Below are 14,632 nucleotides of genomic sequence, written 5' to 3' on the forward strand. Positions count from 1 at the left end.
TGCTATTATTATTCTCATTTTACATTTGAAGAAACTGAGGCTGACTTGAGTCAAGAGACAAACATGTTACTAGAAATTATCTGAAGAAAATTTAAACTCAGGTCTTCCTGTTATGATATGTTCTCTTTTCATGTCTTGACATCCAAGGCAACTTCCTAATTGTACTTAATCACAAACTCCTGAAATACCAATTCTTTACTTTCTGGCAGAGGTAATACTAATTTAACATTTGAAAAAAGCAAATTTTATTTATAATCATTGTCTTTTTCTAGTTGACAAGTGGGATTTTTCCTCTTTGTATTTTAAGGATAACATATTATTAACTTTTTGGTTCATTAGCTTCATTGCTTGCACTGTAGAAGCAATCAGATGAGGGAAAAATGTATAACTTAACTAGGTGCAGAGAGGGAAAAGAAAAATGGCATTCTTTTTTAAAGCAAAAAATTGTAGTTTGTATAAATTATTTTAACATAAAATATTGCTTATTTACAAATATAAAAATATATAAAAATCTACACCTATCCTTGCAAAATAGCTACAAAAAGAGTCCCAGCACTATTTTCCATATGTAATAAAAAGACTCAGGAGCTTGGAGGAAGAAAAGGTTACTATGCTATGTGTATGTGAATGATACTTCTCTTTCACTCCTACTCCTATTTACTTGCCAATTCTTTAGAAAAGAGATGAACAGTAGCATCTTTATTTTATACACAGCTTTTAAAAACTGGTAATATGACTTATTACAATATATCTTTATAGTAAAATTTCAGTTTCCTACAGATATTGTGGCAGTGTGATTTCACTTGTATATAGAGATGACTATGTTAACCAAAGTATCTTTCTCTATATTTTGGGCATATTTTGGGAAATGCTGATAATATAAACAGGTAAACCTTGTGTCATAAAAACAGATCTTTTAAATTTACCAATAACATTAAAACAATACAGACACATTTGTGACTGCTGCAGTCAAATATAGTGGGGTAAACATTATTATATTTAAAGCAATCTACCCTTGAATATTCAAGACCAAGAATCTTACTTGGAAATTTTCATAAAATAAAACATCAGGCACTTTCATTTTCTCATTGGTATTATGGACCGGTATGCTAATATTTCCAATCTTCAGAGATCCAGATTTTATTTCACCTAAAATAATATACAAAGCAAAGAATGAATCATAGTAGTACTGATAAAGACATCAGGTTAATCATACATGATTTTGGGTCCAGATCTATGACATGACAAAGCAACTGACAAAGGGGATGAATTTGGAATCAAAATCAGGAAGATCTAGGTATGAATCCTACTTCAGATAATTACAATTTAAATGACATAAATGATAACTTAAACACTTTCAGTATCATTTCCCTCCTTTGTAAAATGGGGATAATAAAAGTGCCTACTTCTCAAGGCTATAAGAATCAAATGAGATACTGTGTGCAAAGTGCTTTGCAAACCTTAAAGCATTAAATAAATGTTGGCTATCATAATTGTTATTATTATTGTGGTATTATAGATTATTTATCTAATGTCCATAATGGGGAAACAACAAAAATGGTAATAAACATCAGAACATCATATGCCACATAAAAAAGAAAGAGTAAATAGCCCTTCATGACATATCAGATCTGTCTGTGCCTTCCTTGCCCTGGGGACTTAGCTTTGTTGCTGTTGTTTTGTTTTGGTTTTTTAATTTTAAAATTTATTTGTTACATTAAAATTTTCAGTTACTTCCCTCTTTTTTCCCCCTTCCCACACTAAAAGAAGGCATCATTTGACAAAAACGTATATGTATATATAAAACTATTTCCTTGTTTATTTCTATTTATCAGTTCTTTCTCTAGAGGTGAACAGACACAAGTCATTCTTCAAATAATATTTCTATTGCTATATATAATGTTCTCTTGGCTCTGCTCATTTCATTCTTCATACTCTCATGTAAGTCTTTCCATATTTTTCTTAAAATTAACCTGCTTATCATATCATATGGCGCATTAACATTCCATCACAATTATAAGCCATGACTTGTATTCCCCAGATGATGGGCATCCCTTCAGTTTCCAGTTTTCTGCCACCACAAAGAGAGATGCTATTTTAGAACATAGTTTGTTTGTTTTTTTTAATTTTGTACCAGGTAGACCAAGCAAACCTGGGTCCACAGGATTTTGAGGCCTTTGAATACAGATACAGAGGACAATATACATACTGAGGACTTTCTGGGGATTTGTGATTGTGTGAAAAAAAATTTACCCTCCCCCCTCTCTGGGGTCTCATCACCTGCATATGTAAGCCTGAACTTGACCTGGGGGTGAAGACAGGACAAAGGAGGGAGGTATAAAAAGGGCTAACCAGGAAGTTCATGCTCTTTCTCTGTCTCTGTCTTTCTGCCAGGGAACTTTGGTGATGGGAGTGCTGCTGAAAAAACCATTTAGATAGTGAGATTAGGCTCCTTTTCTCTCTTCTTTCTATCTCTCTCTCTTCTTTTACTTATCCAAGCAATTCTAATAAACATTATTAAAATCTAAGGACTAGAGTCCTAATTTTATTAAAACATGAGACCCCTTAGCAGATCATCTAAGAATATTTGGATACATCTAAGAATGTCCTTGGATAAGTCAGGAGGTGGGAAAAGGATCACTGGAAAGGAAGATAGCAGGAAATGTTCACTCTATATTGCATTCTAATCAGCTTTCTCTTCAACAAGACTAGGTAAGAAAGATGACTTTGTTAGTACTATAGTCAGGAAAAGGAAAGGACATCTCATTAGGGATTCTGCCCTTTACTTCCTTTACTATCCTTTCATGAAACCTTTTCAATGAATCATGACTGATCCCTATCTGTCTGATCTCCTCCTTTCTCTTAGTGCAGCCCCTCCATTTTGCACTTAATTATAGGTTCTCTTGTACTGTCTTCTCATTGCTTCACCTCTGTTAGTTTTGCCTTTCCAATGTGACTATGAGCTACATTTCCTATTCATTAGGTTCCTTACATTTTCTATTTATCCCCTGTAGTATCTAAGCCCATGCTGAGTAGGTATTTCATAAATTAACTAGTCACAATTAAAATAATAAGTTCTAACACCCAAACTAATCACCACATCAACAGAAGAAGATACAGCAAAGCACAGCAAACCTCAATGGCCATCTCCCTCTTCAACAGATCTCATCTCTCTGCCCTTTTCCTTTACTTATATATTATGTTGTAGGGAAATTAAGGAAAGTGAAGGTGAGAGAGAGCAAAAGGCAGAGAAAAGGTTCCAGAACATTGGGTCAGTGACTGGCTGTGTTTTCAGTTATTCCCTGGACTTTCACCTGGATGGTGTTATCTGGTCTTTCAATATCCTGTCTTTGTGAATCACCACCCATCAAAGAGTTCACTGGCTGGAAAGAGTTGAGTTTTAGGTCAAACACACTGGTGGACAGTTGTGTCAAGAGCCTTACTCCCTTTCCAATATGGATATACTTGCTGTTACCTGCAGGATTCCTGGGTTACCCTTTTGAGGGCAACAGATGTGAGATCCCTAATCTGCTCAGTTGGGCCTGTTTCACCTTCCAGCTTTCCTTTATTCTAAATATCATTATAGGGAAATTCTGGATAGGATTTGAGTTAGGCAGCTGGGTGATTTTAGTGAAATCAGTTTAGAGATTCTGTTGGACCTTGGTGGGAGGGAATCCAGACCTGTTTCTAAATTAGTTAATCCCAATCCCTTCTCTACCTATCCCTGTTAATTAAATAAACCTTGTTGTTGTCATCTAACAGCCTCTCCTTTGAAAATCCTTTCTCAGATCAAGTTATTGGCCCAAGAGTATCTAAGAACCTGGAGGATTCAGTTATCAGTTACCAAGCTAATTAATAATCAATTAATAACCCTATCTATACTTTATTTAAGAACCCACCAAATATTTATTTTTCAAGTCTTCAGGAAAAAGTGAATTGTATTTGTTAAGCTAAGAAACCTCCTGTTTCTTTATTGCCAACAGATCTCTGAAATGGGCCCATTATAAAAGTATGACAAGAAAGAACACTAATGCACAAGAATAAATTTGACATTTGCTTGTGGCATAGGTTTAACTTGAATAGAAACTTATGTGAAGTATATTTAACACTAAATGAACAAATTTAGGTTCATTTGGAATCCCTGAAAAATACAGGGTCAGCCTCACCCAGAATTCCATGCTGCCATCCTTTCCATAACACTCTTCATTAGAAAAAATGTAAAAGTTCTTATTTCTAAATTGATATGCACTCTTTTTACAACTCTAGTCATTTGTCCTAAGGAGAGTTGGAAACATAAAAAGAAACAAATACCTAAGGTAGCAGAGGGAAAAGCAGAATAAGTAAGGCTATATATTCTGCCTGACCTGACACTGAAAGAAGAACACAAGGGGAAAGGAATAACAGTGTGGGCCCCATGTTCATCAGCTTTTAATTCTGTCCCTCCAAGAGAATTCTTAATGATGAGGCCTTTTATACACACACACACACACACACACACACACACACACACACACACACAGAGCAATAATAAGTGGAGTTCCATTTTTTCTTTCTTCCTAGTAACTGACTAGGGATGCTATAACATTATTTCATTGAGACAGTATGGCAGTATAGAAAGTGGAAAGAATAGAAGCTTGGGAATCAAGAGGGACTGGAGCTTGAATGCCATGTCCAACATTAACTAGGTGGGGAAGCCTGGCAAAGTCACTTAAAATTTTTCAGCCTCAGTTATATCATCTGTAAAATGGGACTAAAAAAGTACAGTACTTACTTGACAAGGTGAGGTAAGAATCAAATAGGATAATAAAAATATAGTATTCTATTTAAATGTGAGCCATTATTATCATGTTTATCATGTCCCTCAAGTGATACTGAATCATCTGTATCATTAATTTCTTAGCATCTTTTAATTTCATTTGAACACTGGGATACTTTCATTTATTCACTCCATTCATTCATGCATTTGGCAAGCATTTATAGAAAGCATTATTCATTTACAGGAAATGTAATATTGTAGGGTAAACAATGAAGTAAAACTCATGATGCCAGCTTTTGAAGACCTTAAATGTATCATCATATATATAGTTTGTGTGAGGAAAAGTAGCTTCTTTGAGGGATGAACAGGAAAGAATTTTGCTTTTCAAAGTAAAGATGCTACTTAATTAACTCAGAATTTCCAAAGTCTCCACAAAGGGTCCAGATGCAAACCCATAATGATAATCTGTTGTGCATAAAGCAGACAATATAACATTATACTGGTAGCAAACACAATCACAATTAATTTTTAAATATGATTTTTGTTCTATGATCACAAGACAAAATGAACTTCATCAGAAGAGAAAAATGTCTCCTAAGACGTCTAAGCCAAAAAGCAAGACAAATTAGGCCACTGGATAAGTATGGGGGTGGGGGGTGGGGTGGAATATTTCAGCATCACGGGAGAAACTGAATGAAATAAGAGCAAGAATTTTTTAAAAATCATATCTCATGGGTTATGGCTATAAAATGAAAAACAACTCAAAAAGGACTGGAGACTTCCAAAAACTGAAATTCTGGCAACATGATTCTAATGATCCCAATGAGAAAAGAAAGGGAGGAAACATGGTGACATGTGTTTACACAAGATTCTCTGATGACCCCAGATTTTAGTAGAATGGGTTAAAGTCAATGGAGAAGGAACAAGTAATTAAAGAGGAATACAGATGAAGCTGAAGCCTAGAATGAATTAAGCCTTGAGAAAAATATGAAAAACAAATTATCAACATCTTTCCAAAATTCGACCCTAGATAAGAAGAGCAAAGAAAGACAAGGATGTTGCTTGAGATACAAGTAACAGAGAAGGTAGAACTGTTTAACTCTTATTTTGTTCTATTTCCCCTAACAAAGAAAATGATCATCAGACTGAAAAGAGCAGAACAAAAACGGCTGAGTGGGATTTGAAACCTAAGCTACTGAAGGGGATGGTAAGAGAACACCTAAGAATGGGCTCAAATATGCAGTCCTTGTAGAAGTAGGGAAAGAAGATGAAGATGTAATGATTAGACAACCATCTTTTATAACACTTGATGGTTTCCATGAGCTTTCCCTACAAGATATCATTTGACTATCTTAAGGGCCTGAAACAGAGACAACAGATTTATCATTTTCATTTTGGACTTGGGAAACTAGGGTGCAGAAAGGTTAAACAATTAATGAGTGGAAAAGGTAGGTTTGAACTTAGGGCTCTCCAATGGCCTCTACATATCACCCATGTCTTGACACTACAGTCCTTGCTCTGAACTGGGGAAAGTATAAAAAAGATGTCAGCGGGTTAGAAGGAGGGTCAAATCTAACGAAATGAAATTAATAGCATTCATAATAATAGCTCATATTTATATAGCAGTGAGAGGTTTAAAAAGTGGCATCTTGTGAGGTGGATGATGCAAACAAGCACTGGTATAATTTTACATAGGACCAAAGGAAACTTTGGAGAAGTTTATGTGTCTTGCAAATGATATACAATATCTTCAACCTCAGTCTTCTGATTCCTGATCACCCTATTCCTTCCCCAATACCACATTATGTATAAAGTTATATACACAGGCTAAAAAAAACCCAAATCTGCACAGACACAGCCTGGGGAGATTTGACTTCAGAGTCATTTGTAGAAAAAAGATGCAGAGTTTTAAGTCGACTAGAGACTTAATATTAGCCAAAAGTGTAAGGAGGCTGCCAAAAAGAGCTGATGTGATTGTAGGCTCTATTAATAGAATGCAGCCTGGTCCAGCTACAGCTGGAGCGCTCTGCTCAGTTTTCTGAATCACATTTGGCAGGGAAACTGATAAACTAAATCAAGTTCAAATGAGAGTAATGAAGATGATGAGGAAATTCAAAACCATATCACATGAGGAATTGTCCAAGAAACTGGAGATATTAAACCTTGAGAAGTTTTTGGGTTTGTTTAGTTTTTAGACTGTGACTTCATCAAAGTGGGGAGGTTAGGTGAAATACTTCCTGTCCTAATGAAGATCAGCAATAGCTCTAAACTTTATGGTAGAGTGTTGATTGGTGTACAGAGGCTTGATGAATGGCCCAGGGTCAAGTGGCAGTATATGACTGAGGAAGAACTTGAATTGTGGTTTTCTTGAATTTGAGCACAGCTGTCTATCTATTATGAAATACTGAGAAATTATATAACATCAACTATTTAAATAGCTGTCCTGTGGAAGGAGTGTAAGATTTAGGAGAAGCATCGTGATATAAGAAAAAGAATACTAGCCTGGGAGTCAGAAGGCTAGACTTCAAGTTATAATTGTTCCACCAACTAGTTCCTTATCTATAGAATGAGTAGATTGTGCTACATCAATAATATCAAAGAGAAATAGTTCCCTATGGTGGCATATTGGTTTAGAGACTTACAAATTAACATTATCTAAGTTGTATTTTGTAATGCAAGGATGCAACAGAGGCTTTTCCTCTGGCAAGAGTCAAACTGTAAACACCCCTGGCAGTTAAGCCTTGGAATCTTCAAAGAAAGTCAGTTGGAAGCTGAGGTTTGAAGAGAGCAGAAGGTCCAACTGAGGCTCTGCTTTTGGCTTTGCTTTGGCCTGTGCTTTTTGTCTCTGGCTCTTTGAACCTAGCTGATTTCTCTGGACCTTTCCCTGACCTTCTCCACATTATACCCCTATTATCTTACCTGATTTTCCCTTTGGACTCTGGGAGGAAGGGTGGTTTTGGTTTTGGTGATTAGACTTTGTGGGTTTAGTTTTCTGTAGGCAAGTAGGATCTTTGAATCAACCTATCCCTTATTTTATTGATCTAGTATATACTTTACTTTAAGGCAGCCAAATCTTCTGACTGGGAGAGCAGGCTCTCTCTCAGTCTAACCCTCTCCTGACCCTTCCCCCAACTTCAGTTTCTCCTTAGTGGCTATTACAAAACCCTAAACCCCTCTCTCCTTTCTGATCAACCCTAAAATTAATAAACCCCTTTGTTACCTACTCAAACCCTCTGGTGAATCATTGTGTCGAAAATTTAAGCAAGGGTTGAAGAGGGAAGAAATTATTTTCTCTTTATTTCTTGAGGGAACTGCGGGCATCCATCTTGGCAGGAAGTCCTTACCCAAGACTTCCTGCCATTAGTTTCACTGGCAGGGAGGAGCACCTTTGACTCTTCCCACAAGGGACTCTGGAAATTAACAAGAAAAGCCCTCAAGGCAGATTTAAAACATTTCTGACCACTGGCCCAACTCCTTTGTATCTGTAGAGACACCCTTCCTCACCTTGAAGGGTTCAGCCTATCTCCCTCTGTATCCTCTGTCTCTAGCCTTCAGTGTCTAGCCTGGTTAAAGTTGCCTCTCCTGAATACCCCACCTATTTCCCTCACCATCCAATATACCACCTCATTCATTCCTTCCCTACATTCAGCCATCCCTTTCATTCCTCCTCCTAATATCTACCTCACCTTTATCCCTCCTTTTAACTAAAGATTCAAAGATTTACTTATTTCTCTATAACAATTTCTATTTATTTTGTTAAGAACTTTCCAATTACATTTTAATCTGGTTTAAGCAGCCATTAGTTTGACATCTCTGTACTGGAAAACTTTTAAGACCTTACTTGAGGAATCCAGTTCTTTTCTATCTGGTTTTTCCTGCTTGCTTCCAGAAGAAATAACCAATGGGTAGAAATTATAGGGAGTCAAAATTTCTAGTCCTTACATCTAACAAAATGGAAAGGGCTTCTCTTGTGAGGTGGTTAGTTTATCATCACTATAAATACTCAAACAAACGTTCAATAATTGCCTATCAGGGACATTGCAGAGAAGTTTCATAGGGCAGGCAGGTGTTTGCACTAAAGGGATTGTTAAACTCAAGGTGATAAATATATGGAGGTATATACTGGAAATAACTTAGCCACTATGTTTATACTGGTTAGTATTCATTAAATTTAGTTAAAATAAAACAGAAAGGCAGCCCTCAAATAATAGACTATTTCAAAAGTTCATTTTTAACTCAGTTGTTTGGAACCTAGGAATATGTTGTACAAATAATGCTATCAATCAAAAGCCCATGTAACTCAAGATGTAGCTGAACTATAGTATTATTACTGGGTTTCACCCCAAATTCCTCTGTGCTTCAAGGCAGGAACTGCCATCTGAGTAGCTTCAGTGTCACAATAGGAATGCAATGGCAAAGAGCAAGGGAGGCCACAAATATTCATATGTACAAATGGTAGTAAATGAAGTATTCTTAGGGCAGGGATTAGCTGCACTTGTACAGATATGGATGCACTTTCAACTATAAGCAAAGCAGCAAAAGTTCATTATTTAAATTCTAATGCTATGTTGCAGTACAGGAAATGATACTTGTACAAGCATACAAAATATAAGGTATTGATTGAGAATTCTACAGATTTTAAAATGTGGCAAAAGATTATGGCATAGTTGTATCAAGAAATTTTAATATACATAAAGAAAAAAAACACTAATATATAAAAAGGTATAGGTAATAATGTGGGTGATGCAGTGGTTAGAATGCTGGGCCTGGAGTAAGGAAGACTCATTTTTCTGAGTTCAAAGCTGGCCTCAGACACTCACTAGCTGTGTGCCCCTTGGCAAGTCATTTAACCATTTTTGCCTCAGCTTCTTCATCTGTAAAATGAGGCAGACAAGGAAATGGTAAAGCATTTCAATAACTTTGCCAAGAAAACCTTAATGGAGGCACAAAGAGTTGGACACAACTGTAAAAACAAAATATAATAGAATATCCTACAGTGAACTGCTAAAGGTGATGATAAACTTTATAAAGTACAAGAAGAATTCAATGAAAGGAAAGATCCAGAGAGATTGCTAGAGTTTGCGACTTTCTGGACAAAATTGTATCCATAAAGTATGGGAAAGATATAAAGAGCTGCAGAGAAGGGATACATTTCAACTAGGAAGAGAGAGAGAGATTGAATTAGAAACCACAGGTTGAGGGGATAATTAAGAAATTAGCTCTACTATAGCAGAGTGTTTTGTTGAAGACTAAAAGTTTCTATAAGTTTGGACATGTTGAGTGGGAACTATGTTACCAAAAACCTTGAAAAGTAAGTGGATTAGACTTGAAGTGGAGAGGACTAAGGAACTAGTATAGGTCCTCATGTATAACAGACATAAGAAAAGGTGTTGCCTTCTTGCCTCTCTCTCTATCCTAGGTCATCCCAGAACCCATTTGGGATATCTCAGTAGCAGGAAGACCTTTTTCCTTTGCCTTTTTTCTCTTACTCTCTGCCCTAGGTCATGTGGAATTCATCCCAGTGGCTTGACTGATCACAAGACTTAGATAAGAAAGAAGTCTCCAACTTTATTCCTTCACTAATGATGAAGGACTACCAGCCCTTACCAACTACCTGGCTTTTATGACTGGCAGAGTCCTGGTACTGTCATGTGTCCTAGTGATGTGTTCTAAGGACTTCTGGGTCTTGGCAGCTGTCTCTAATGGGACTTTTTTTAACTTTCTTTTTTATGTACTGGGTCCTCAAATTTAAGTGCAAGCTCCTTGAGAGCTGAGATTGTCATGGAATTTTTCTAATTGCATTCCTAGTATCTAACACAGTATTTGACACACATTAAATGCTTTTCAATCCAGTATTATTTGGATAGGAGAGGAAGTGGGAGAAGATCACTAGTATCCCAGATCTGAAAAAATCTATACTCAAATGATAAAGACAAAGTGTAAATAAAACTTACATCTATAATCCTTTGGTTCTGTTTCTAGATGATTATCAGTGGTTGCTTCAATTCTAGCATCCAGTAGATTCTTCTCTAATGCTGATCTTGCAAGGCTTGGTAAAAACCTGGGAAAAACAGAAACATACATTTAAACAGAACATTCTTTAAAATTCAATAATCTCAAACACTGAAAAATTACGATGAGCTCAATATGATCAAAACCTTTTTGCATAGCACAGAGTCTCAGAGAAAGGCCATTCCAAATTAGAGATATCTGCAGTACTTTACACTATATGTAATTTTTTTGTCTTCGAATATATATTTAAGTGAGCAAAGATTTGCTTAAGTAAACCCAAGGACTAGCTTTAATGAGTAAATAATAACTATTTTAATTTGAGGTATCCACTTATATACAAATATTGTAGAAAATACCCAAGAAATAGTTTCTACTCATAAACAAGTTAAGAGAATGTAATCATTAGGTGGGTGTAGGCATGGCCAGTGAAAATGGCCATTTTGGGGGAGTGTTTTGTTCAAGGAACAACCAAAAGGCCAGTGTTACCAGAAGACTGATTATGTGGGAGAGAATGAGGAGTAAAAAGACTACAGTAGGGATTGCCCTCTATTGAAGGCTTTGAATGACAAAAAGAAGGTTTTATATTTGATACTGTAGCTGACAGGGAGCCACTGAGCAGGGTGTATGAGACACAGTTAGACCTAAGCTTTAGGACAAGCAATTTGACAAGAGAGTAGAGCATGGTATAGAACAGTGATGGGCAAACTTTTTAAAGCGGGGGCCAAAGAAAAGGAAATGCTCATCTGTCAGTCTGTTTCTAAGGCAACTCTTTCGAAGTTTCGTTGTATTGTATCCTAGTCATTGTATTCCTCAGATTAGGAATAATGTCACACGACTGGATAGAACATTTCAGGGGGCCGCATCTGGCCCACAAGCCGTAGTTTGCCCATCATTGGTCTAGAATAAAGAGAAACTTAGGTAAGGGAGACCAACCAGAAGGCAATTACAATATACTAGGCATGAGAATCTACAGCAGAGTGATGGCAGTGTCAGAAAAGAGACAAGACATATGTAAGAGATGCTATCAAAGTAAAACTGATAAGACTTAGCAGACTGGATCTGAGAGAGCGGGGGTCAGAAAGTTGAGAAATCAAGAACAACACCTAGATTTGTGATCATAGGGGACTGGGAGAATGGTGGTACTCTCAACAGTAATAGGAATGTTAAGAAGGAGGAATGATTTGGAGGAAAATCTGATGAATTCAGTTTTGGACCTGTGGAATTTGAGATGTTTATTAGACATATAGTTCAAGATGTTCAAAAGGCAGATGAAGACATGAGACTGGAGGTCTCCAAAAAGGTTAGGACTAGATAAGTAGATTTGAGAATTATCAAGATAGAGATAATAACTGAAGCTATGGGAACTGATGAGATAACCAAGTGGAATAATACAGAGAGAAAAAAAAAAAGAGAAGAGGACTCAGAAAGAGAAGAGTGCTGTGGGACATCACTATTAGCAGATACAACCTAAATGAAGATCACAATCAGATGTGTAGGAAGAGAAAAAGGATAAAATAAAGTCCTGAAAAGCCAGAGAGAAGAGAGTATCAAGAAGAGAAAATACTACAGAAAGGTCTAGAAGGATGAGGACTGAAAAAAAGGCCATTAGATTGGGAAATTAAGAAATCTTTAGAGAGAAAACAGTGGAGAAAACAGTTGAATCATGAGATTAGAAGTCAGACTGTAGACTCAAGAAGAGAGTAAAAAGTATGATTCTTATTTTCCTTCTCTCTCTGTCTCTGTCTCTCTGTCTGTCTGTCTGTCTGTCTCTCTCTCTGTCTGTGTCTCTGTCTCTCTCTGTCTCTCTCTCTCTCTCTCTCTCTCTCTCTCTCTCTCTCTCTCTCTCTCTCTCTCTCTCTCTCTCTCTCTCTCCATTAGCAAGATGCCATACATGCATCAGTAGAAGGTAAGCCATATGAGGGCAGGGACTATTTATTTTTTTCTTTTATCCCCAGACTTTAGCACACAGCACTTGAAACAGAATGAGCAATGAATTAATGCTTGCTCTCATTGCTGTTGTATTTCCAATGATATTTAGTATGAAAAATTCATTGTAGAGTCCTTTTAAATAGGTGCACCCTTGAGTATTTTATATCTAAAAACTCCATGGAAATGGGAAAGGCTTATGCTGAGAAATCTTAGGGATAAAGGATTGGTTTTCTCTACCAATTAAAAATCATTCAGTTGTGCATAGAGTGGGTGTTTAGTGTTTACTAAATTAAAAAGAAAGCATCTCTGAAATGCATTAAATGGGAAATATATTCCATTTTTGACATTTATAATTCTGATATACTTTGAAAATGAAATTTTACTCAGTTTCTACCCTGTTTAAGATGTCAGTGCTCTACCGAGTTCCTAATCTTGTCCATTACTCAAAAACACTAAACTGTTATAAATTGCTGGCTATGGAAATATATACAGTGCCATGGGTTTAGGAGAGAAAGAATCTCAGCTCAAGTTTAATATGAAACCAGATTGGATTTAAGATAGAATTTGATTATTTTAAAATGAGGCTGATATATGCACAATAACTTTAAATATTTTCCAAGGAATCAAATTCTGTGGAGATTTTTGATGTTAGCTAAAAATATTTTTCTTTAATTATCATGCATGCCTTTCAGTTTTTCTTGTTGCCCTCAAACATTGTTCTTTTGCAGTGAAGGAAAACAGAAGAAACTGAGACATGGTGGTGATGAAGTTTAGCTAAAATAGACAGATGGCACATAAACAAGGTCGCTGTTTTATTATTCACTTCTGTTTGTAAAGGGATATGAGATGATGACAACTCGAATTTTATTGTGATCACCTGAGAACAAATTTAAAAATTAGCTTATCTCAGAGTCTGTGAAATATGTGTGAGTGCAAAATACAAGTTTTGAACATGAGTCATTTTCCCTTTGGTATTTTTATAAACATTCTGAAAATATTTGTGTTTCAAGGGATGCTTATCAAGTTTACTATTCTAATCCACTGGTTTTATGACCAAAAAAAATGAATCCAGTTACCTTTCATCAATATAGCTTTGAAACTCTGATCACTAGTAGAGTATAACATGGTTAATGATCTCAAGGTAGTTTATTTTATTCATCATTCCCAAACATTGCTAAATATTTCTAGTGTTTTTTATGTAAAAACTAAATTTTCTTATTATATGTTATTAACATGACTATTCTTCCTCTAATCCCTAGTAAATAAATGATCCTCAGTGGTAGCTATTTTATTCTTGGATATAAACAGAGTAATGCAGGAAGTAGTTAGGGATAGAGTAAATTTCAGGGATTAGCTTTATGAGGAAAAGAAGAGAATTTGGATACAAGCCCTAGGAGAGGATTCTGACAAGGAGACAAGGATTGTGGGAGTTTACTGGAATTAACAGACTTCCTTGGACTCCTATTTCCACTGAGCTGGAGGAAGGAGGTTTTACTCTGATAGATTTTGCCTAGGTAGTAATAATTTTGTGGAGAGATTACTACTCCTTGGTTGAAAATCTGCTTTGGAGAAAACTGTTTTCCCTCAGGTAAAGAGACCATCTGCCAGAAATCCTCTTGGGTCAAGGTAATCCAAAGATTGTCATCTGGGACTTTGGGTTATATAGTGCAGCTAACTCCAGGCTTTGAGTAAGGGCTCAAACTCACCTGTGAGTCCTTTCTTCTTCCTCTTTTTTGTTAATCCATAGTAATTAGAGTAGTTTAAAGTCAGATAGATTTTTTAGGGTTTAGATAAGAGCAGGGAGATATAAGAAGGGATAGAGAAGACCAGAAGACAGATCTGTGAGGATCTCATAGATTGGAAGGAGGAGATGTAGATGGATAGATTTAGGACTGTATTTATTATTTGTCTAACATTAATAAACTTGATTTTACT

The 14,632-nt window shown here is 36.1% G+C and overlaps 1 protein-coding gene across 1 annotated transcript in view; it reads right to left on the reverse strand.

Annotated features, from left to right (window-relative positions):
- VWA8 (von Willebrand factor A domain containing 8) overlaps positions 1 to 14,632 on the reverse strand; it is a 519,173-nt gene that overhangs the window by 263,297 nt on the left and 241,244 nt on the right. Inside the window, exons 18-19 of the mRNA XM_044669384.1 lie at positions 10,711 to 10,817; positions 1,043 to 1,149 (exon numbers count right to left, since the gene is read on the reverse strand). Coding sequence (XP_044525319.1) covers positions 1,043 to 1,149; positions 10,711 to 10,817 — 214 coding nt within the window. The remainder of the gene's footprint in view (positions 1 to 1,042; positions 1,150 to 10,710; positions 10,818 to 14,632) is intronic.

The sequence above is a fragment of the Gracilinanus agilis genome, chromosome 3 (genome assembly GCF_016433145.1).
Source record: "Gracilinanus agilis isolate LMUSP501 chromosome 3, AgileGrace, whole genome shotgun sequence".
NCBI classification, from domain to species: Eukaryota; Metazoa; Chordata; class Mammalia; order Didelphimorphia; family Didelphidae; genus Gracilinanus; species Gracilinanus agilis.